Below are 22,813 nucleotides of genomic sequence, written 5' to 3'. Positions count from 1 at the left end.
CATGGTGCCTGTAGGGCGAGAGATGTCTGTAAAATGCGAGATGTTGGAGATGGGTGCCCGAGGCTTTGCTGCAGGGCGATTCTGGGGCTCCCCAGGCCCCTCTGCCTGGGAGCAGGCGCCCGGTGGGGGTGCAGGCAGCTCCCGACTGGGAGCACGGCTGCCTGCTCCTCTTGGCTAGCCGGGTCTCACCTGCGGGTCGAGCCTTACCCCTGCGGGGGGTGCAAGCGGTGAAACACTTGGTCTGGGCTGTGTGGCGGAGGGGTGACGGGGCTGCGAGCTGGCGGGTCTCCATCACCCCTCCAGCACACACCAGGCCGCACCACACCGCCGCCGGCGGGAACGGGGTGGGTGCGCGCTCCCGGCGCGGCGCGGCCCCGTGGGCGGGAGCGCGCGGCTCGTCGCCGCCGCCGGGCTGCCAGGCACGGCTCGGCTGGGCTCGGCGCGCCTCGGCTCGACTCGGCTCCGCTCGGCACGGCCCGGCAGCGCCTGCCGAGCCCCCCGCCCGCTTCCCGCCATGGACGGGGGCGCCTTCGGAGCGGGGAAAGCCGGCGGCGCCTTCGACCCGCAAGCCTTCATCCGGCAGCCGCAGACCCTCCTGCGGCTCCTCTCCTGGGTAAGGCCCTGCCTGCACCGGGGGCTGCACCGGCACCGGGGGACGGGGGGGACGGTGAATGTCCCGCCAGGCCGCGGGGGTCACGGGGCTCCCTCCGGGGCGGGCAGCTGCTACTCGCCCCAACCCTGACCTTTCTGCATACCTGCGTATGTCTGTATACATGAGATTATGTTGCATGCTATATAGTATTATATACCCTTACTTATACATTCTGTTTATATCTTATACATTCTGTGTTATGTATTATACATTCTATATTATATAGTACTATAACTATGCTGTTATGTGTTACATATTTATTATTTTACGTTTTACGTATGCCTATATATCCATCTATATAGATAAGCATATATCCGTTACATATCCACACATCTAGATCCACACACACGGAGAAAAATATGGATATTGCTCCATCTGTATCTGCATACATATATGCATGTATGTTTGGATATATGGATCTATTTCTGGGTTTATATATCTCCATATGTATATATGCCCATATGCATAGCCACATATATGTGTGCACACAGCTCTATGTATATAAATATATCTGTGTGTATGGGTATAGGGCCATATAGTTATAGGGCTATATGGGGTGAGAGCATTCTGGTTTGGGGTTTCTTCCCTGGGGAGGGAATGGGTGAGCTGGGTTGGACTGTGACCCCATCTCCATCTCTGCTCTTTTGGGGGTGGTGATTGGGTCTTCTCATCCCTTCATCCCCATGCCAGTGAGTTTATGGTGGGCACGGGGAGGCAGCAGGACATGGGGTGAATGGGGGAGCTGGCGGTGATGCTGCAGTCCTGGTGTGAGTCCTCAGTGGGTCAAGGCTTGGGAAGTTCTGGCTGTGCTGGGGCAAGCTGGGGGGTCGATGAGGGCTGGATGTTACTCTGTGTTTTATCCTTATCCTGTCACCCTGCCAACCTCCTTTTCGTGTAATGCTTTCCCCCCTGTAATTTGTGGGGAAGGGGGCAGACGGAAAGGGGGGGTCTAAGGAGGGTGGTGGGGAGGGCGCGGGGTGCCAGGGGGAAGGTCTTTCCCGCTTCCCGTGACTATGGTCCCATGGCTGCCTGTGGGGCTGGCGCATATGTGGAAGAAGGTCATTGGGATTAAGGGAGCGAGAGCTGCAGTACAGAGCTGGTGGGGGAGAGATTGAGGTCTCAGCCGGGAGCGGAGAAGGGAGGGCGGGGAGAGAAACACATGCGCACCGGAGCTGGGAGGAGAGACATCAGGCTGGCTTTGGGAAGATGAAACAGAAGCAGTGCCAGGCGGGGGGAATGAGGAGGGAAGGGGGAGGCAGCCTTTGTGCTCCCGGCTGGGGGTGTGGGTAATGCCCCCTCTGTGTGCTGTGACCCGGGGGGCAGCTGGAGAGCCCCAAGACAGCTGAGGACGTGATTAACGCAGGCGATCTGTCTGTCCGAGCTTGTTTACAGAGCAGCACATCACGCCGGGAGCAGGCTGGCTGCCGGGCACCGCGCGAGGGGGTACACAAGGGTGGAGTGGAGCCAGCCTGCATGCCCGGGGATGACGGACGTGATGTGACCTACAAAGGCTCTCCCGTTGCTAATCTGTGTGGCAGAATTTCCTCTTTCTCCCTTTCGGTCTGGTGGCTTGTGGGTTTTTTCCCGTTCATCCGAGCACTGCGGGATTTTGGCTTCCCAGAGGCACCAGGTGAGGGAGGGAGAACTTGAAGTATGTTTATTTTTCTAATTAGGGACCTACTTTGCTTCAGACTATTTCAGACACCGTCGAGTTGCTCACTGAGCTCAGCTCCATGCCCCACAAGGCCTTCCCAGGCAAGGAGTGCTTCCCAGGCACTGGCTTCTCCTTGGGACCTCTCAATGTTTCCCCCTGCCCATTGATCAGATGCAGGGGACAGGATGGGATTTACCCTGATTTATACCTGCACGTTTCACTTAGCTGTGGAAATCAAAGGCTTTTTGAAGGAGCTGGAGATGTACCAGGTCAGTGGTCCAGCAAGGGACGCTGGCCTGGCTGTCATGGCACAAGGCTATACATGCACCTCTTCTCTCCCAAAATACAAATTCCTTCTCCTGCTTTTCCATTAGCTTGGTCTTGTGCGTCATCCTGAGCATCTCTCCCTCTGCAAAGCCAGGGAGCCACAAGTTCACCCTAGAAATTTAGTTGTGGTTTTGGTCTTTATTTTAACTCAAGACCAAGAGGAGTCCTTATGGTCACTGAAGTCCTTTTTCAGGCTGTCACAAGCATCAGAACCTTTATGGCTCCCTCCATAAACTGGTTGAACTTTGCTGAAAAACAGACTAGTTCATGGTGTTTTGCCCTTCTCACTCCCTCTGGGAGAGGGTTCAGCACCTCCAATGGTCAGGGCCCTCCACTGTAAATCTATTCATGGCTAGGTTTTTATACATTTGCTTTTATGCTTCTGTGCCCTTCAGTTTAAATGATGCTTTTCCCTCCCTGGTGTTTTCCCAGGGGTGTATTTATAGACTGCGATCACATCCGCACTCAGCCTTTCTATTGCCAGGCTCTGTGAGCCAAACTCTTCTGGTGGCAAAGGGCTCTCCCTCCCCATGGTGTCTGTGAGAGTCCTTCCTTTCACCTGCTCTTGCCCACACTGGAAGCACTTTGCCTGCCATCTCCCGAGCTCTCGTTTGCCTTTATCCTGCCCCGTGGTATGGATGGTCCATTTACTTCCCAGGGCAAACTGGAGATTCCTTTCGTCCTGTTTCATGTGATGAGCTGTCACTGAGAGCAGAAATTCTCATGATCGCTTTCGCAGGCAGTGACCTTGTGCTCAGATCATGGCTGCTTTATAGCAGACTTTGTAATGGCACGGGGGTGTCTATGGCTTTTTACCAACAGGCAGCAAAACTGGCTCCTCCCCAGGGAGTTTGCAGCCCAGTTGAGATAGCGGCAGATCTCCAGGGAGAGTTGCAGATTCAGGAGCAGATGGGGTGACCCAAGGTTATTTATGTTGCTCCTTGCTGAGGAGAAGATGGTATAGGTTTGACAAGGAGGATGCTAAGCTATGGAAAGAGGTTAGCAATTCTGAAGCATCTGTCCACGACAACTGCTTTGTGGAGCAGCTCAGGTTTCTTAGGTGTTTTGGAGGTCAGGCACAGTGAGTAAGTATGCATCTCCCTGCAGAAAGGTTGCCTGGCACAGGTGCTGGCAAGTGATGCTGGTCCTGCAGAGTGCCTGTGTTAGGTTCGGACAGGATTCACACTCAGCGCAGGCCATTTCTCTGCTGCTGTCTCCCCCAGATGCTGCCTGCCCCAGATGCCCTGGATGAAGCAGCACCTTGTAGCTCAGGGAGGTAGCCTTAATGGAGCAGTCCCTTCTGAGCATCTCTGCTGAGGATGCCTCCAAGGGCATCTGGATCTTGCACTGAGGGGACTTCTTCGATACAGCCGGGCTGATTAAAGCAATATTCTGCTGGAAGATCCCAAAAGCTTTCCCATGTCGCTGGGGAGAAGGGCAGAACAACTTCCTCCTTATTCTCAGTGGCAGTGAAGTGAGGCAACTCATTGTATTGTAATGGATGGCTGGGTTTACTCCCAGTCCTGGTCTTTCAAGGCATTGCTCCATGCTGTGTCACTTTGCTTGCCACTGGCTGCAACACAGAAGGGTGTTCTGAGCTGAGCTGCATCACACAGCTGGTACCTCACAGTAGATGAAACATAGGTGCATGGATGGGGTTTTACCACCTTGACACACAGACCTGCCTTCAGCCTGCTTAGGTGACGCAATAGCAGAGCTGGGTGACCCACACTGATCTGGAGCTGTGCAGCTCCAGCATGGTTCTGGAAATAAAGCAGACAAGTGTGGGCACATCCCTGCCTAATCCCATTCCACCCTGACCCACAGTGCTCTCCACAGCCGGCGCGGGGGAGCTGGGAGGCTCCTTTGCAACCCGCAGGCGTTGGATGTGGTGCTAGCTCCATAAATAAGTAAAATGCTAATCGAAACAGTTTGTTCCAGGTGCTCCTGCCTGCTTGGAAACCTGCTTGCTGGAGAAACTGAAGTGCTGCTCAATGTAAAAGCCTAACAAGGCAAAAGCAACTTGCTTTTTGGAAGTAGACCTTGCTAGGTGGCTTGAGTGAGAGTATTTGCAACTGCAGCCGCACAGGCAAAGCAGACCATTAAAACTTGCCACACACACCAAGATGCTAAGTCCCCCTTTGACACCAAGGGTACTGCCCCTCTAGAAGGAGGTCTGATGAGGAGAGGCACTGCCTGCCCTCCATCTGCTCTTCCGTCACCTTCTGCCATTGCCGCTGTGTCCCCTGGCTGGTGGGAACTTGTAGACCTTTTGAGCCAGGACATGAAGCACTGTCCCCTCTCCCTGCAGGCACAGCAAGGCCCAGGCAGCTCTGCCTGAGCAGACAAGGCAGGTGAAGGATGAGGGCCACTCACCATGATGGGCTGGCACCGGTGATCTGGAAGATGGGGACAAGCCCTGGCATGGCAGGGAGCCCTCTCTCCTGCCTTGCCAGCAGATCCCTGGCTTGCTGCACTGATGCTTGGCTTAAGATACCTTATGCCATCCTTCACCGTATGGAAAGGACACCCAGCGTGGGCTTGCGGGAGCATCTAAGTCGAGCATTAGAGCCCGGGGGCCTTGTTATTCTGAAACGAGCTGCAGCCTCCACCTTCTTTCTGTCCCAGTGTTCCTTGATGATTCGTGCCTCTACTCTTCCATGTGATTTTTACCCACAGCCACAATGACTGCTGGCTGTGTTCTTGTGAGGTATGTTGATACGCAATGAAAGAAACATGGCAGTTCAAAGCATGTGCTTTCAGTCAAGCCCAAGGTACAGTTTTTCATGGGATCCCCTTCCCTGGGATGGCTTCAGAAGGGTTTTTGAGGGATTGCTGTCACTGGGATTGGGTGAGAAGCTGTGTCAGAAGATGAACAATAGATGTGAGCAGCTGTGCGGTGATTAGGGGTTGGATATAGCAGGTCGTGTTGTTTCCAGCATAGCATGTCCAGAAAAGGTCTTGGAGCAGGAACAAATCTCTCATTAATGGCATTTTCAGATAAAAATATGAGAAGTAGCACATAGGGACCAAAGACTGTCAGAAATATGAGCAAAAATTACAATAATCATATGTAATCTGTTTCAAAACATGAGAGATGCACAAGTGGGCAGCAGAGAAACTGCACCATGGTGAGACATAGGTAAGGCATCTTCCTCATGGAAAAAGATGTGAGTTTTGGGCAGTCACTTTGCTAAGCAGTGACCTAGCAATGTAGGGATCATCTGTAAAGCATGGAAGGACCTGGATACCACCATGGAAGTGTGGCCATGGGGAGTTGTCACTAGTGTTGGGACAGAAGGTGCTATTTGATCACAGGAAGACTTGAGTGGGACCTCAAATGAATCATAGAACAGTTACGGTTAGAAGAGACCTTAAAGATCATCTGGTTCCAACCTGCCTGGTTCACTAGACAAGACCTGCAGGACTGGACAGAGCTTCCTGAAGTTGCTTTTTGGGACACAACCTCCAGTTACATGAATGGGCCTCTTCCCATGGCAAAGCTCTTCCTTCCTCTGTGGGGTGGCAGGCATGGCAATGTTATTGTCATTAGAGGCTTCCTGGCTGCTAGCTCAGTCATCACCCGGGGCTTGGGCTGCTCTAAGGTGGGGAATACTGACCCCAGGCATTGGTCTGATGGGAAGCAGAAGGGTTAATGGCCAGCCTGTCAGCTGCCAAGCCATGTGGGAATAAAAGCTTGCTAGCCAGGAAAGCCTGTCCCAGATCCCGTGGCAGGAATTAGGGATGTGGAGCCTTTCTCCCCTCCATCACCTGCTCTGGATCAGCCCTGGCTGGGGACCCGGTGCCATGTGCTGGTATACCCCATGCTCTTCCCTTGTCCCATGCTCCAGGGAATTGGGTATAAATGGGGACAGGGAGGCTGGTCCCCTCTAGCGCCAGCACAGGGCTCAGACATGCTGTCGAGACCGTGGGCAGGAGTCGTTTGCCACCTGCATGGTGCCGGCTGGAGGGAATAAATAGAGGCCGCCTGTTTCCAAGCTGCCAGTCCCATGCATATCAAAAGCTTCATATGTTTTCTTCAAAATGAGCTATATACAAGTAGATTTAATGATGATTATGATGATAATAATAATAATCTATGTCTGTGCAGGGCTCTCCAAAGCTTTCCAGAGACTCCATTTGCAAGTGGCTGAATGGAAACGAAAGCCAGATCATCTCTGCCAGTTTATCGTTTGCACTATTCCCCTGCTCTTGCATTCTTTTTAAACAGATTTATTCCTGGTCATTACCAGATCAGACACAGGAGCAGTTATTGCTTCATTCTGCCCGAGGTGGATTTGATTTGAATTCCCACCGGGAATATTATGTCACCAAACTATTTCCTCTCTCTAATAGAATAAAAAGGGGGGTGTGGAAGAGGGAGATGCAACACGCAGTGCGACATAGGCTGTAACTGGAGGGCACTGCAGCGAGCTCATGCAGACAGCTTGGCAGAAATCCTCTTCAGCCTCATCCCCACCACAGCCATCATGGGGATCTCAGGGATGAATTCAGCAGGCAGCATGACAAACTCCTGGGATGAGGTGCAGGAAAATCCCAGTGCACTGCCGGAGGCTGGGGCGTGCTGTGCTTCATCACATGATGCTCAGGAGCATCTGATGCATGGCTGGGGATGGGCAGCGTGGTGCAAAGCCTCACATGATGCTCAGGAGGTTTCTCCTGGCTTTCTGGAGGGCTGAGCCTGAAGTGGGAAGCTGAGTCTGCAGTGGGAAGGTGGGGAGGGACCGAAGAGCCTCTCCTCTGAGGACTCATCTTTCACTCTTGCCTCTGGCAAAATCAGATCACCCAGTTTAGGGAGAGGAAAATAAAAGGTCTTTTATGGTGGGATGCAGAATTTTGCTACTTCTCTCTCTGTAGAGAGCCCTTAAATGCCTGTAACAGCCAGCATGAGCCTCCTGAGAAACCAGGAGAGGAAAACTCTCAGCCTTTCCCCATCTCCTCCCTGCAATGCTTAGCATTAAGTTCATTCTGCTGTGTCTTCCAGAAAGTAGTTCTGTCTCTGTCATCTTTGCAAAGCATCTGGCTCTGACCTTCGCTTGGTGTCTCAGAGCTCTTTGATGAAAACAGGAGTTTAGGAAGATCATTGCAACAACCTGCATGGACGTAATGCTTAAGGAGCAGTAAGTTGAGAAAAGCCAAGTCCCAGCAGCAATGCTGAGTTGGTCAGGTCTTCTCCAAGTGCTGTTTTCTGTCCCTTTTTTGAGCATAGCCAAATATATTACTTATTAAATGAGGACCTCCAGACAGGCTGAACACCTGCCCTGTCAATGTTGCTCTTGGAGGCTTAAAGAAACCCTCTCAACCTAAAAATCTAGTTACTTCAAGTCCTGTTAGCTCAAAACCCACCTGAACACGTTCCTGTGTAACCTGCTCTAGGTGGCCCTTTCATGGCAGGGCGGGTGGACAAGATGATCTCCAGAGGCCCCTTCCAACCCTAATGATTCTGTGACTTAAGCAGCCTTGCTGAAGAAATGAGGCCACGCAGGTGCACAGAGCTGAGGATGGATGGATGGATGGTTTTGGTTGCTGTGTGTAGGAGAGAGGCTAACACACTCTCCCGGTGGAGCAGGATGGCCTGTATTGGGGAGCATTGGGATCATTCGGATGCAGTGCTTTGCCCACCTCCTGTCAGCCTTCAGACAAGTCACCTCCTTGCATCTTGGTGCTTAGTCAGAAGAGGGCTCCCACCATCTTCTCCTCACCTCCTCTTTGCAGCTGGACACACATTTTGGACCATTTTATTAGTGTCTGTAGGCAAGACTTCGTGCAGCAAGAATTCACTATGCCAGATTGGGGTAGAAGGAACAAGCAGCAGTAATGCAGAGGGCAAGAGGCTTGTGCCACTGCTGCTGGTAGCTGGCATTTCTTCACAAGTGCTGCAGATGTGATGGGAGCAGGAACGTAAATGCTTCATCCTTGCAAACTTGGTGCTTTGTAATCCAGGCAGACATTCATGCTGCACCTGCTGCCTGCATCATCCTTGCATGGGCATGGATTGTGAAATCAAGGAAACAAAAAAGACCTGCTCTTTCTAAGATGAATTGCCACATCAATGAGCTTCCCACGCCCTTACCAACAAGAAGTAGCTGCCATGGATTAACTTTGCAACAGTTTCTCCTGGGGGCTGCGAGATCTGGGCTCTCATCATTTTTCTAGAAAATTGTTTGTGCATCTGTTGAAACGCTTTCTGCGTACAGACACTATGAGGATAAAACGGGCAACGTTGCCTGTCAGCAATTGCCTCTTCTCCTGCTGTCCAGCTCTGCCTCCTGGTCTGAAACCTCTGATTTGAACCTGCCTGTTCTTGCCCAGTCAGGGTTGTCCAGCGCAGGTCAAGGCTGCTGTGTGCAGTGGATCCTCACAGCGTGTTGCTGTGCCATGAGGATGGTGACAGAGGGACCAAGCCTGATCCACTGCCACTGACTTTGCAGAGCCAGCAATCAGAGCATGGATCAGAGCCGATACAAGTGGTAAGGAAAACACAGAGAGAATGGGACATCCCTTAAGCTACTGTGCTCTGGTCCATAGAAAGCTTTCGTAAGGACAAAGAGTGCTTTGGGGTGGCTGTCTCATGACATAGAAGATAAGCATCAGCAGTGACTTGTTCTTTTCATGAGTGAGAATACCCTAGTGGAATCTCCCCAGAAAACTCCTCAGATCATCTTAAATCAGATGCTTGCCAGCCAGTCATACCTGGGGCACTTCCAGGCTGTGAAAGAGGTTTCTCTTCATAGGAGAGAAGTTGTGCCATCTTGGCTGAGCAAAGACGGAAAATGGGAGTTAGGAATGCCACCTCTGCTTGAAAATTAGTGTAAAGAAATAAAGGAGATTAGTCCCTTAGTATACCTTGCTTATCATTAGTAGCTAGATGTGCTGAAGCCTCAGGCTGCAAATTGTGAACTTTCACATAGGTACACTGAGGTTTTTACCTACTGAAATAGAGCGACCTTATCACTATATTCCAGTATTTAAAGGGTGGCTACAGAGAAGATGGAGACTCCCTTGTCTCAAGGAGTCACATGGAAAAGATGAGAGATAATGGGTATGTGTTACTCCTAGTAGGATTCCAGCTGTACACAAGAGGAAAATTTTTCACGATGAGAACAATCAGCCATTGGAATAATCTGTCCAGGGAAGTGGTGGATTCCCCAACACTGGAAATTGTAGGATTCAGCTGGACAGGGTCATCTTGTCTAAACTGTGCTTTTGCCAAGAATCGTTGGAGCAGGTGTTCCTTGAGGTCCCTTCCAACTTGGTATTCTATGATTCTGTGATTCTATGATTAAGTAAAGGAGGCCCCAGAGCCAGTTCATTCCAGAAGATAAGGAAGCAAGGACAGCCACTACCCCTGTCAGCAGAAGCTGCAGCCTTATAGATAAGAGAAGAAATGGTCCACTCAGAGACTTTGAGATACCCAATGGAGAACAAGAAGGCTCCAGACCCTAATGTTATTGTTGGACTGAACAGTTGCATGAGGCATAGGAAACTTAGATTGTAAAGGGACTTCTTGGTTTGGGGTCCCTCTCTGGAGGCACCCAGCTCAAGATATTTCTAGCACTGTACTACTCAAATAAATTGCATTCTTGGATTTAAAGCCTGGGACTCTGCTACAGGATACCTAAGGTGGAGAAGCATCGTTAACAATTATGGAGAGGGAGATGCCCCTCTGGTCTTCTGACTCTGATCTGCATCTTTGCGATGTGCCAGCATAAAAAGGTATGAAAGAGCAAATGCAAAAGGGAATTATTCTGCTTCCTTCCCTCACAGATGAGAGCTCTCCCAGGTCAACAGCAAGCCCAAAGATAAGAGCAGAGGGAAAGATGCGTAGCAGAATATGAGCAGGGTAAACAGAGGTGTCTCTGGGAAGAGGCTGTTACAGAAGTTCATTCATTTCAAAAGAGTAAGCAGAGAGTTGCTATACAGCTAACTTCAGGGGTTGACCTGACTCAGGGAATCAGCATTTTACTGGTTTTGAGCCCTAAACCAAAACTGAACACCAGACTATGCTATGTTTGAGACTGGTTTTACTCTTCCAAAGAGAAGATATACTTTCTGTATAATGCTGTGGAAATTGGGGCACTTGCTCTGTAATTCCAGTATATGGAGGTTGCTACTTCAAGTGGCAGTATTGGTGCTGGTCACAGCCTTACATCAGGATGTCACTTCAGGAGTCTGTCAGCTCCCCCTCAGGTTAGAGTATCCCAGTTGTTATTGTCAATGGTCCTGGACAGACCTGTCAGCCCAGCCTGTTGTGAAGGTGTGCAGTGCTTCCCAGTGAAACAGCCTGGCTGTAATTGTGTGCAATTTAACTGCTTTCCAAACCATTCATGCTGAAATTTTGAAGACCAGGCCTTTGCTTCAGGCAGAAGAGAGTTTTATTTAATTTTCATGGGCAATTTCTGCAAAGTATGATCAATCTCAATTTTCAAGAACAAGGAGGACAAATCAATTGTTTTACTTCTAAGCTTAAAAAGCTCTTGTGAACTTTCAGAGAACTCATACAGTCCCCATGTTTAGAAGCACTGGCTTGCAGTGTTTTTAGTTTAGTTTAGGTCAAACAGCAGAGGTCTGTGCTGTGGACCTCAGACATCTGACCCCACCAATAATAGGTGGTGTATTGAGTTGGCATTAATCAAAGCTTAATTTTCCCTGCACTCACAAAGCTGCTTCTCCACTTTCTGGGTTGCCTGTCGTGTCCTCTTCTGGTGCTTGGCTGGGTTAAGTGGTACTGGGGGCCTTCTCACCTAGCAAACCACCAGACCTACCTCCACTCCCTGCAGGAGACTTGGGCACCTCATCTTCTTGTGCATTGCTTCTCCTTGGGGATTGGGTGGTCGTTCCAAGGGTGCCAGGCTTCTGTTGTTCATACAACTCCCAGGCTAGCAGAGTGCCCTGATGGTGTCCCAGTGCACATTATTCATATGTTCACCCCATGCTTGAGGTTCTGTTTCCCATCTGCTTGGGTCCCTTGCAGTCAGCCTGCAGACAGGGTGTCCTTACTGAGGGTCTCAAGATACCTTGCAAAGAAACATGCTGCCTTAATCTTCCCCTCTTTCTCCTGTGGCTGTGAGGGGAAGCTGTTTATTTGAGATGCAGGACTGGGGCTGCTGTAAATAGCTCTCTGCTTTGGTGAACTTGCTGTGTCAAAGAGGGACAGCTTTGTGGCAGGCGATGAAGGCTAAGCCCGTGAGTGAAGATTAGACCAGCGAGTGCGGATTATGGCATTTCTACCTGGACTCATCCTTAATTCTACCTGATTTAAAATAACATGCAGTGGCAGTAGCGGTGATGGGTAGGGAGGACTCATGGTGGGCCTGCCAAGTGGACCTGGAGTTTGGCACATGAAATCCATGCCAAAGGTTTGAGGGTGTTGGTGTAAGGGTCAGTAGGCAGAAGGATACGTGGTGTCATGGGCAGGGCTGATGGAAAACTGTGGGAGATGGGGAGAGCAGGAGCCCAGCAGAATGGAGCTGCAGAGCAAGCAGGGTTGTGGACTGTGGGAGCGTGAATGGGGAAAAGAGCATAGTAGCTGAATAGATAAAATTAGTGAACAAATGCGTGGTAGAAACAATGAATTCCTAGAAGGGAAAGGAGTGGGTGGGAGAATTAAGTGCAGACTAAGAGGATTTCCACTACTTGGAGCCCTTCATCCGTACCAAAACCATATCCCAATTTACACTCCATGTTGCCTCCCTGTGTGTCTGTGGGAAGCCACCCTTACTGCAGACTGTGACTGCTTTACGTTGCTTTAGATCAGATGAATAAAAATTCTCAATCTAAAAGTGTCCTATTTTAGGTTAATCCTCAGAAATAAAATGAGACCATCTCCCCAGTAAATTCCTCATGGCTACAGCCCAGGCAGCAGGATATGAACTCAGTGGAGCCTGTGAAGGGTTTCTGTCCCCTGCAGAGCTCTGCTCCTTTGTGCTGGTCCAGACAGATGGGGCTTGCCCTGACCTATCTCCTGCCTCTCTCCCTCCCCACCAGGTGTTCTCCATCGTGGTGTTTGGCTCCATTGTCAATGAAGGGTACGTGAACCGCGCGGACGAGACACAAGAGCACTGCATTTTCAACCGCAATCGCAATGCCTGCAACTATGGCATTACAGTGGGTGTCCTCGCCTTCCTCAGCTGCCTTCTTTACCTGGCTCTGGATGCCTACTTCCCGCAGATCAGCAGCGTCAAGGACCGCAAGAAGGCAGTGCTCTCGGACATCGGAGTCTCGGGTGAGCTTCCTGGCCAGTTGGCCATAGTGCCCCTCTCCTCCACTGGCAAGGGAGAGGAGGGAGTTTCTGCTACCCTGCAGGTCAGGTCCCTGCTAGCAGGGAGGTCTTTGAGTTCCTTCCTCTTTCAAGAGGCTTTCTTTCTGTTTTCTTCCCCTTTCTCTTCTCAGCCAATCTGGCTGATGCCTTACTGCTGTGAGGCTTAGGTCAGGGAACCCTTTAGGATCAGCAGGTCTTGCCTCCCTGCGTGCTTGTGCTTGCTAAGGCCAAGTGTTAATACCTCTGGAGATGGTACTTCCTTCTTTTTCAGCTCCAGGTGATTGAACCCTATATATTTTAACATAAAAAAATGTTGAGGGTTTCATGCAGACTGACTAAACCAGTCCTCCTAGGTTATGTGGCATTCCCCATGTAAATAGCTGTGCGGGACCACATCCAGCCCTGAAGCTTACTAGCAGTCAGTACTTACAGTGAGATCTCTCCATCCCCAATACTGTGTTGAAGTGACAGACAGAGCCATGGTGCGTGTGTACGTGCATGTGTAACACCAGTCAGCAGCATCATGAGGAGGTGCTTTGTTCTCATGCTGTGATCCCGAGTTACTCTCCTGGCTTACTGCAGCCATATAGGCAAATTTCTCCACATTAGGCTGTCCCCCATCCTAGTTTTTCAAAGGGGCCAGGAGTGGAGTGAGGACAGGATTGGGTGCAGCACCTAGACTTGTTTAGGATTTCTGGCTTGCAAGTTTGTTCATGGTTAACCCCTTGCTGAGGAGTCCTGTGTACAGCTAACAGGAGGAGGGGAAGGACTGAGTCCTGTTTTGCTGCCACTTAGGATTGCCCGTTTCCCTCGCTGCCAGGTACCTGTCTGCACCTGGCAAAGAGGATGTCCCACTCCTCCCATCTTCACTGCTTTCCCAGGGGTACAGCATGTTAATGATCCTTTAGCACCTTTCCTCAGTGTGAATTGATATGGAGAAAACTCCCCCCCTGTGCTGTCCTGAGCAAAAGCTGGTCTCTGTGCAACTGCAGGCTGGCTCCTTCCCACTCTTCTGCAGCTCCCTTGGAAGGAATTGCTCTTTGCTCGTCCTTGCAGCACAGAGCTGCAAAGCAGTGGCTGTTTCAGAGAGCCCAGGTGATTGCTTCTGTAGTGGAAGCCCTTCAGGCTCCCTCCCAAGGCCACATGCAAGTCCTGTGATCAATCCAAACACAAGCAAATGAACTCTCCTGAGGTACTCTCTGCAGACACCTATCATCACCTTGACAATTTAGCTGTCAGCTCACATGCCAGCTCACTTGAGCTTAGACAGGCTGCACAGTCAGAGCTTAGCCCAGTCTGCAGCACACTGGTGGGTCTCAGAGTTGAAGTTTTCAGAGACCCCTGTTGTGTTTATGTTCTGTTCACACATACCTTCTTGATGTCTCTCCCTCTCCCCTTTTGCATGCTGGTGGTCATCCAACCCAGCTTTTTGGGCATTCCTCTGGTTCGTTGGCTTCTGCTTTCTGACCAACCAGTGGCAAGCATCAAAGAAAGAAGACAACCCAATGAATGAGGGAGGGGATGCAGCCCGAGCAGCCATCACATTCTCGTTCTTCTCCATCTTCACCTGGGTGAGTACAGCAACCTTGATGTTGTATCAAGTGTCCTGTGCACTGTATTAGCTTATTGGGAATGGAAGATGACTATCTAAGAGTGATTGCCTCTGAGATCTCAGTTCACATGGCTTCTAAGAAGGAAGAGAAGGGGGAGACGCTAAGCAGAGAAGGGAGTTCCAGGTCTGTGGATGCACCCATCTCCCTTCCTGCTTTGCTCCCATCACACGAAAAGTCATCAGTGGCCACAAGAGGCTGCAGTGGGAGTCCCTCTAGGCTCTCCATCTACACCCACGCTGCAGCACTGCCTTAGGATCCACACTGGATCACCTCTTAGGAAGGTCACGGTGCTGTTTGCCCTTTCCCCAGCAGTTCTGTATTGCTAGTTCCCTGGAAAAATGGTGTGTGATATAAACATCCCCCACAGTTTCCTCCCATCTCTGAAAGCATGAAGCCCACATGATTTTTGTCCAAAGTCACAGGATAGTGCCAAGCAGAAAAATATTTTAGGCCAGTCTCTATGCATAAGTCCTTGTGCCTTTATCTTCTCCTCTCCCTACAGGCCCTAACATTGTTCAGAGGCCAGGTAGGGAAGATGCTGTAAGACTATGAAGCTGTCAGAGGAAGGGGGGCTGCAAAGGGTTTTGTGGTCAGCAGCCTTACCAACGTGACACCAAGCAGAGGGAAGGACAGCAGCATGCGTGTAGGTCCCCTGAGCTGTGCCCCGCACTCAGGTGCTGCTGAAAGCCTCTTGCAAGCTCCAGCAGAAAGTGTGACAAGGAGCAAGGCTTTTGCAAGAGGTCTCTCAGGACCCTTTTGGAGATGCCACCATCTCCAGTGGTCTTCCCTGATGCATGAGCTTGCAAGTGGATAAATAGGCGTCCTTTTCCCCCAGATCCTTGGGGGTTTTATTTCAGTCAGACATTCTGGTTTGCTCTTCCTGATTATCCTTCCCACACCCCTCTCTCTCCTCACAGGCCTCCCTCACATTTCTGGCTTTCCGGAGACTCAGAGACATTACTTTTCAGGAAGAGTACAACACCCTGTTCCCTAACTCCCCATCCTTGCTGCCTTAGCGCCCCTCACTGATGGGGGAATTTAGGGGAAGGGATGGAGGGAAGCAGTTGGAGGAGGTTACTGAGCAGACACAGTTCCAATGCCCTGACCATCGGAGTGTAGTCACTGTAGGGCACAGGGTGGGAAGACATGGGCCATTGAACTGGAGTGGGGTTGTCCATTGAAGGGGGATCTCCCTCCAGGGAGTTGGAACTGGCAATTTTTTCTTCTCCTCCTCCTCTGCTCCCTTCTCTCCCTTACCTGTACCCTAACTAATGCTGCGTAACACTGCTTGCTGTGCCCTTCTTATGGTGACTGCTCAGACCTAATACTTCAGGAGATGCCCTCTGCCCCAACCACTTTATCTCCTCCATTTCCTCCCAGCCTTTATTCCCCAAAAACCTCTCCCTCCATCACCTGCTAGACTGCTCACCTCTATCAGGGATGCCATGGAACAAGAAGCCATGCCTGCTGGGGTGCACAATTCAGAACCCATCCCTGGACTCCCTCATTCCACCAAACGGTTCCTGAAGTGCCTGGGGTAGGAGGCAGCAGTATGCTTGCTAACCGTCCCCTCATCTGGGAAGCTGCCACCTTGCCTCCTGCTGCTCCTTCCCAAGATCTGTGCTGCACCCTGTGGATGTTGGCCAGTGAGGGGGTTATAGGGGATGACCACTACCTCGCTACTCCAGGTCAAATCCTGCTCTCCTTCCTGGCCTCTGGCTGTGTACTTCCAGCCCGGCGGGTGAACCGTCTGCTGTGTTGCTGAAACACATTGACTTCTCAGGGGCAGGAGGGGCTGAATGGGATAACCACATGCCAACTGAGCCTCTGCGACCTGTGCCATGTAAGTGAAAGCCCACTGCCAGGCAGGAGGTGCCTAGCACACCCCAGAGACAGCAGGGAGCCTGGGCAGGCAGCATCCCTGTCTTCCCTCCTCTCTCCCAGCAGCTCGTGCTTTCTATAGGATATCTGAACCACTGTGCTCTCAGGGGTGTTTCACCAGTGGTCTGCCCTGCAGGCCTTGCTCACTAACCCGTAACCACTACTAACCCCACTTTTGTTTGTTTCTCTTTCTTGGTATGTTCCCCTTCTCTTTCTCCCCTCCCCTCTCTGCTTCCTGTCTTTTCCCTCCACCTCCTTCCTTAAAGGTGGGCCAGGCATTCCTAGCGTATCAGCGTTTCCGGCTGGGTGCCGATTCGGCCCTCTTCTCCCAGGACTACATGGACCCAAGCCAGGACTCCGGCATGCCTTATGCTCCCTACACGAACGAGGAGGATGCTACAGATGCGGTGGGGACATACCAGCAGCCCCCTCCAGCAGATGCTTTCGACACCGAGACACAGGGGTACCAGACGCAGAACTACTGAGCCACCGATGCCCCTTTCCCTTCCTCTTTCCCTTCTGCCCCCTTTCCCGCTGCTGGCAGAAAGCCGAGGCACAAACCAGACACGTGCATAGTGGCACAAGAGGTGGCTCTCAGCTATGCTCCAGCCTTCTGGGTCATCTGTTTTTATTTATTGTTTTTAAAAAAGGAAGAAAAAAAAAAGAAAAAAGGTTTCCCCATCACCTCTTCCTTTTCCTCCCGGCCAAAACTACCTGCCAGAACCAAATTCTTCCAAAATCTGCCACCACATTGTTATAGGAAGGTCCCCCCCCTTCCCTCCTCTCCCACCTGCCTCGTTGTGGAGGGAAGGGTCTGGCTGTGGGCAGGAGAGGGGCTACAGCAGCAGCAGAACAAGGGAGGGGACGTTGGAAGCAGAAGAGTAGTGAGAGGGACCTTCCTAGAAGAGATGATGTTGCTAAAGGCTGGAGTAGATGCGGGAGCATCCAAATTGGGCTGCAGGGCTTGGTGGCTCGGGAGAGAGATGGTGTTGGAATCAGAGTGCAGGAATGTGAGGGTGAGGGGGAATGGAAATGGCACCCCCCAATGCAAAGATAGAGGGGCATTTCTCTGACACATGCTAGTGAAGGAGGGGTGCTTTGTTTTGAGAAGTTTTGGGGAGAAGTGGTATGGGGGGGTATACAAAGAGATAAAATGGGAAGGAAGGAAAAAGATTTGCAGGTACAATCAGAAACCACATGCATGTCTGTAGGTTACAGCAAGAGACTCAGCAGAGCAGAGGGGCAGTGCCATGAGAGTCACTCCTTTCCCAGCTCCCTTGAACTGAGGTGGAGGTGATTCCCCTCACCTCTATGTCCTGCTCACAGCTCTTCTCAGACCAGTGTTTGGGGAGGCAGGAGGGGAGTCATGACCAGTCCCTGGCCACCAGACACAGTGCCTGTGGGAGGAAGGATAGAGGAGTTTGGCTTCTAAGGGGCGCTGAGAGTCCTTGTCCCGAACTGGGCTGGTTTGAGGAGGAGAGGAGAGCTTTGACATTTCACTCTGGGCAGGACAAGTAGAAGAAAGCCAGTTTCTCTCTTCACATCCTGCTGTACCCTCCTCCATTCCTCTGCTACCACAGTGCAAAGCCTCTTGCTGACACCATCTTTATAGCACACAGGAATGGAGCAGGATTCCCGCTGGGAAGCAGTACTGCTGCTGGCATGTCTGGCTCTTGCACAAGGGGTGCAACCAGGCAGGGAAGAGTTCTGCCCCACACGGCTGTGCTCTGCCTCCCACTCAGGTGAGGAGGAGATCTTGGTCTGCAGAGGTTTGGCTGGGGACGGAGTCAGCTCTCTGAAAACTGGTCGTCTTAAACTTGCCGTAGTCTTAATGCGTCTTCTGCAGCATCTCAGCTCCTGGCTGTCTTTAAAGCCTCGCCTAGGTGGCAGTAGTGACTCTCAGATAGAGCACATCAGTACACACTCCTCATGATTTTGCTTCAGGTAAGAAGACACAGTTGTGGAAGCACACTCTTTATTCCAAAACAGAAGTAAGCTCTATGTGTGAAGCTGGTCCCTAAAAGGAAGTAATTCAGCAATAGTCACCTGGACAATTCACCCCAGCCCAGACATCTCTCAGAGCACAAGCAGCAAGGTATGCCTTGAAGCAGTGAGGATCATCATCCTCCACGTAGCTACCCTGCACCATGCAACACTGGCCCCAGTAGCAGAGGTTAGGAGCAGATCTAAAACCCATACGTTCTCCCTGTGAGCATCCAGCCTATTCCCTGTAGCACCCTTAGGGGCTGGGAGGATGGGACACAGGTCTGGCCTGTGGCTGTGTGAACATCTCACATCTTACCAGGCTTTCTCTTTTTCCCAGCGTGATTCCTCTCCAGCTGCCCCACAGTCATAGGGAAGGGGTAGAAACTGTAGAGCTGCAGGCCCCAAGAGGGAAAGGGTTCTCTGCTGTATATAGGCACTGTTTCTAGCTGCTTCTAACTGCAGACTCGTGCTGCTGGTGGCTGTCCCTATGGCTTGTCCTCCCTATGGCTTGCACCCCTTTGCTGGTGGTTAACCAGTGGTGAGGATAGGAGAGGGGGACCAGCTAACCCTATGGATGCACCAGGAGGGACTGGGAACGCATCCCTTGCTCTGTGGCTGTCAGCGAAAGCAATACTGTAAATAGGATGGTTATTTTTTTGGAGGGAAGCCCCTTGGGCTTCTTATTTTGTGGGCTCAGCCTAATATTTAGGCTTGGGAGGGGGTTACTTTATGGAGAGAAGTTTGTTAGGACTGGGGGGGCTCCCTCCAGTCCATCTCTCCCACCGGGGGAGAGTAAAGAACGAATGACAAAGGTGGAGGAGGAGAAAAACTAGTTAGACTCACCCAAACTCATCTGTGTAATCCTTCATGTTTTCATTTGGGGGGAGGGAGGGGGGGGAACCAAGAGGAGGAGGCAGCTATAAATACCCAGGCCTCAGCACAAATATATGCTGTACTTTTGGGGAGGAACTGCTCATTGCCTGTCCCCAGTCCTTGGTGAGGGCGTGAGGGACCTGGTGCATGAGGAGACATACAGACCATACATGGGGAATCTAGCTGGGGCTCTGTTTTGGGATGTAGCACAGGATCATTTTACATGTCCTTTCTCCCATCAGAGTTATATAGATGGCTAAACACCATTTGGGTTTGATGACTAATGAGCAAGCTTTTCTTTATCCTCTTTAGCTTGCTTCCCTCATGTAACCAGCTGATGGGCTCCAGTGGGCTTGAGGTAGGAATGAGCCTCCCCCTCAGAGCTGGCACTTCAGTGAGACATGAACCAGGTGGCTTCATCCTGGGTAATTAGCCACTTCTCTGTCCTTTCTTCCTTGCTTTGTGTCGTAGGGAAGGCATTGGTGTGACAGGGGGCACTACAATAATAGATACTTGGGCAACTTCTTGCTCTGGCTCATGGAAGAAGACATACTCTCCTTGGGTTGACATGCTTTCAGCCTTCGCATGGTGGTGACAGACCTGGGGGTGGGACTCTTCTTGTTTGCATGCAGCAATTTAAAATGAAATTTCCTGTGGCATTTGGCTGGTTCTGCAGCTGATGGAGAGATACAGACCTACCCAAAGGGTTGGTTATCTTATCTTAGGCGCTTCTGATAAGGTGCTGCCTATTTCTAATGATCATAGGCAAGACCTAAGGAGCTGGCTGGAACGTGTCCCTTTTAGATCTTAAACGTGGGTGAGCTCAGCCCCACTCTAGGGATTAGCAGATCAGAGGGAAGGCTGTATAAGCAAAACAATATTGTGGCTTTCTTTCCCCTCTGCCATTTGTCCAGATTGCGGATGATTACACATCCCCTGTTGGGAGCAGTGGCCCCCTGATGTCTTCTTATCTTATGAAACCCCCCCAGTAAGGGACTCTTCTGTGAAGGAGAGGCTGTGAAGGGCAAAGGGATGATGAAACCCTGCCCCAGTTCTACCTATGGCTTCAGTCTCCTGACTTATCCCATCCCCGACTCACCCACGTCCCCACCACACTGTTCACCTCATCACGCACCCTTCCCCTCCACATTATTCCTGGCAGTTCCCTCAGGGGAGGAGGCATCTTTGTCCCTGCACCCTCACAAGCACTTGGGAGGACCTGGGAAGGCAGCCTTGTGGGGTGGTTCCCACAGGAGCCTCAGCTCCAGTCCCCAGAGCAGGTACAAGTCAAGGAACCCAGCAAAGCCACCTCATGAAGCAAGTCCAAACCATCCATTCCAGACAAATCCTTGCTGCCTGCATGGCATCCGTAACACCACCTGGGCTGCCCTGGCCCTTCCCCTGCCACATTACTGCCTGTGTATAGTATATATATTATATATATATATATTTAAAAAGATGTATAATATAAAGCTATACATATATACGTATATACGATGACTCATGGATGGCCTGCCGCATACAGGATCCCCTGAGTGGTCTTGTCTAAGCCCAAGTGTCCCTTCACCCCTCCTCCCCTCCGTCCCTGGACCCTGTCCGTTCCGAAAACCAACTACAGTGAACCCCGCCACCTTGGCACCTGTGTTTACAATGTCCTATATATTTGTGGTTAACAAAGTGAAGGTGGTAACTACTGGTGTCTCAATAAAGCTATAACGTTCAAAATAACCAAACTATATGGAAAAAAACATGGTCTGGATTTTCTTTTGGGGGGAGGGATGGCTCTTTTAGCTCTGTTTGCTGTGACAGCATGGCTCCTGTGCTCCTGCATGGCCAGCTGGGAAGTTTAGTGACAATCAGTGGCTTAAATGGAGGAAAAAGACCTAAAGAACTGCCCTTATTGAGACAGATATTTCAGGGGGAGCTAAGGGTTGGTTGTTTTGCTTGGCCTAAGTTTCAAAGCACACACACCGTCAAGTGTCTCTTACCTAACCGGCAGGAAGACATGAGAAGGAGCTTGACATGCCGTATTAGAAGTGGCCTCCCACTGTGAAAGGGATATGGCTACAGGAGGTGTGGGTGGGGGACATATAGGAATATAGAGTACAAACCTATATGAAAACAAACATCTGTATTTCCACACCTGGGCAAGCAGACCTGTTTATTCTTTTGATGTGTCTTTACCTCTATTCCTTTACATATGACCATCACTTGGGTGTCCAGCCTAGCACACACTTGCAAAACATAACCATGTGCTGGGAAACAAGAGCTCTCAGTGCACTGCCAGCAGTTGGTAACTGAAAACCCACCATTGAAAAGGATCTCCTTTCAGCGGGCTCTGCAATCAAAGTAAAACTCAAAATCCCACCCTCTGTCAATGCTTAAGCAAAGCTTCCTTCTCATCCCCTTTCAACTGTCACTCTAGTGCCTGGAGTGTCACATTTCCCAGCCTGTGTGCAGTCTGAAGCCGGGAAGCAGAGGTGCATGCCAGAGAACAGGCTCTATCCAGTCCTCCAAAGTGTCACCCCTCTTGGGGCCATGACTGAGCACGAACACGCTGCAGCTTCACATCAGATTATATGCAAAAGCGTTGATAGACCCATCTGTTTCTTGACTAATCTTTTGTTTGGACAAAGACCCTTCCTACAGCCCCAGTTTTTGGGGTGGGAGCATCGTGGAGATACTGTGCCCACAGAAAGGCACGTATCTGTGTCAGCAACAGGTGGAGTTAAAAACTGGTGAGGCAAGATGTTGAAAAAGGATTTGAGATGAGTAATACTCCAACATTACTAGTTTGTGTCTCCTAATCATCTGAAATCTCTTTAATTTTGCTTGCTGGTATTTCAAGCTTTTATGAGTCATGTTTTGAAGCTTCTCCCAGCAGCTGTGACATCTAGAAACACAATTCTATTATGAACATGTTGGGGGTTTTTGTTTGTTTGTTCTAAAGTTCACAAAATCTCAGGACTCGAGGAGATGAGACTTTGTTTAGTTTATCAAGGAATTCAAGAAAATCTTATGTTTTGGCACAACTAAATCAACCCTATTTCCCTGCCTCGAAAATCCAGCTGGCCTAAAGTTCTGTACAAACTGCTTTGCAGTGATATTTGGCTCATTCTTGGGGGATCAGCACTTCACCGTTCCCCCTTCCCCTGACAGTAGCTCTCCACATTGGCCCTCTAGCTTTCTGGAGGGTGTTGGGGGACTGGGGGAAGGAAGCTGCTGTTTCCAGCTCTCCTTCCAGAATGCCTGTTCTCTATTTCTCTGTCATTCCAGCCTACCTGGAAATAGTGGCCTGCAGAGAGGAGCGAGGAGCATCTGTGCCTGCGGGAAGCACCAGGCTGAAGTTGGTAGAGGCAGCTGGGGAGACCTGGGAGTGAAGCTATGTGAGGGCTTCCAATGCCACCCCCTCCACCATCCCTTTCTGCTATAAGGAGCAGAGCAAGTGCAGCAAATTGGCTCTACTAGAGAGACCCTTCTTTTTTTTCCATATCACCTCCTGCAAGCCTTGCCAAAAATCATGACTTTCCTCTCCAGCCCCAACC

The 22,813-nt window shown here is 50.7% G+C and overlaps 1 protein-coding gene across 2 annotated transcripts; it reads left to right on the top strand.

Moving 5' to 3' along the window:
* Positions 1-379: 379 nt before the first annotated feature.
* On the top strand, positions 380-21,004 carry SYNGR1 (synaptogyrin 1). 2 transcript variants are annotated; one of them, XM_061450800.1, is made up of 4 exons: positions 380-613; positions 12,642-12,879; positions 14,341-14,486; positions 15,446-16,818. In XM_061450800.1, exons 1-4 carry the CDS (start codon positions 515-517, stop codon positions 15,542-15,544), a joined length of 582 nt encoding a protein of 193 aa, XP_061306784.1. In that variant the 5' UTR covers positions 380-514; the 3' UTR covers positions 15,545-16,818. The 2 variants fall into 2 exon arrangements, with proteins under 2 accessions (XP_061306784.1, XP_061306782.1); XM_061450798.1 differs by having other exon boundaries at positions 385-613; positions 16,676-21,004.
* Positions 21,005-22,813: the final 1,809 nt, after the last annotated feature.

This window comes from Pezoporus flaviventris, unplaced genomic scaffold, assembly GCF_033815535.1.
Source record: "Pezoporus flaviventris isolate CSIRO_AGI_PZ_B2104156 unplaced genomic scaffold, CSIRO_AGI_Pfla_v1 ptg000011l, whole genome shotgun sequence".
Classification (NCBI taxonomy): Eukaryota; Metazoa; Chordata; class Aves; order Psittaciformes; family Psittacidae; genus Pezoporus; species Pezoporus flaviventris.
This window is presented reverse-complemented; position numbering and strand designations above follow the sequence as displayed.

Excerpts from the sequence above, each read along its gene's own strand:
- SYNGR1 (XM_061450798.1), top strand. The coding sequence starts at position 515 with ATGGACGGGGGCGCCTTCGGAGCGGGGAAAGCCGGCGGCGCCTTCGAC. Across the intron at positions 12,880-14,340 it reads CTCGGACATCGGAGTCTCGG|CTTTTTGGGCATTCCTCTGG; the intron begins GTGAGCTTCCTG and ends CATCCAACCCAG. Across the intron at positions 14,487-16,675 it reads TCTTCTCCATCTTCACCTGG|GTGGGCCAGGCATTCCTAGC; the intron begins GTGAGTACAGCA and ends CCTTCCTTAAAG.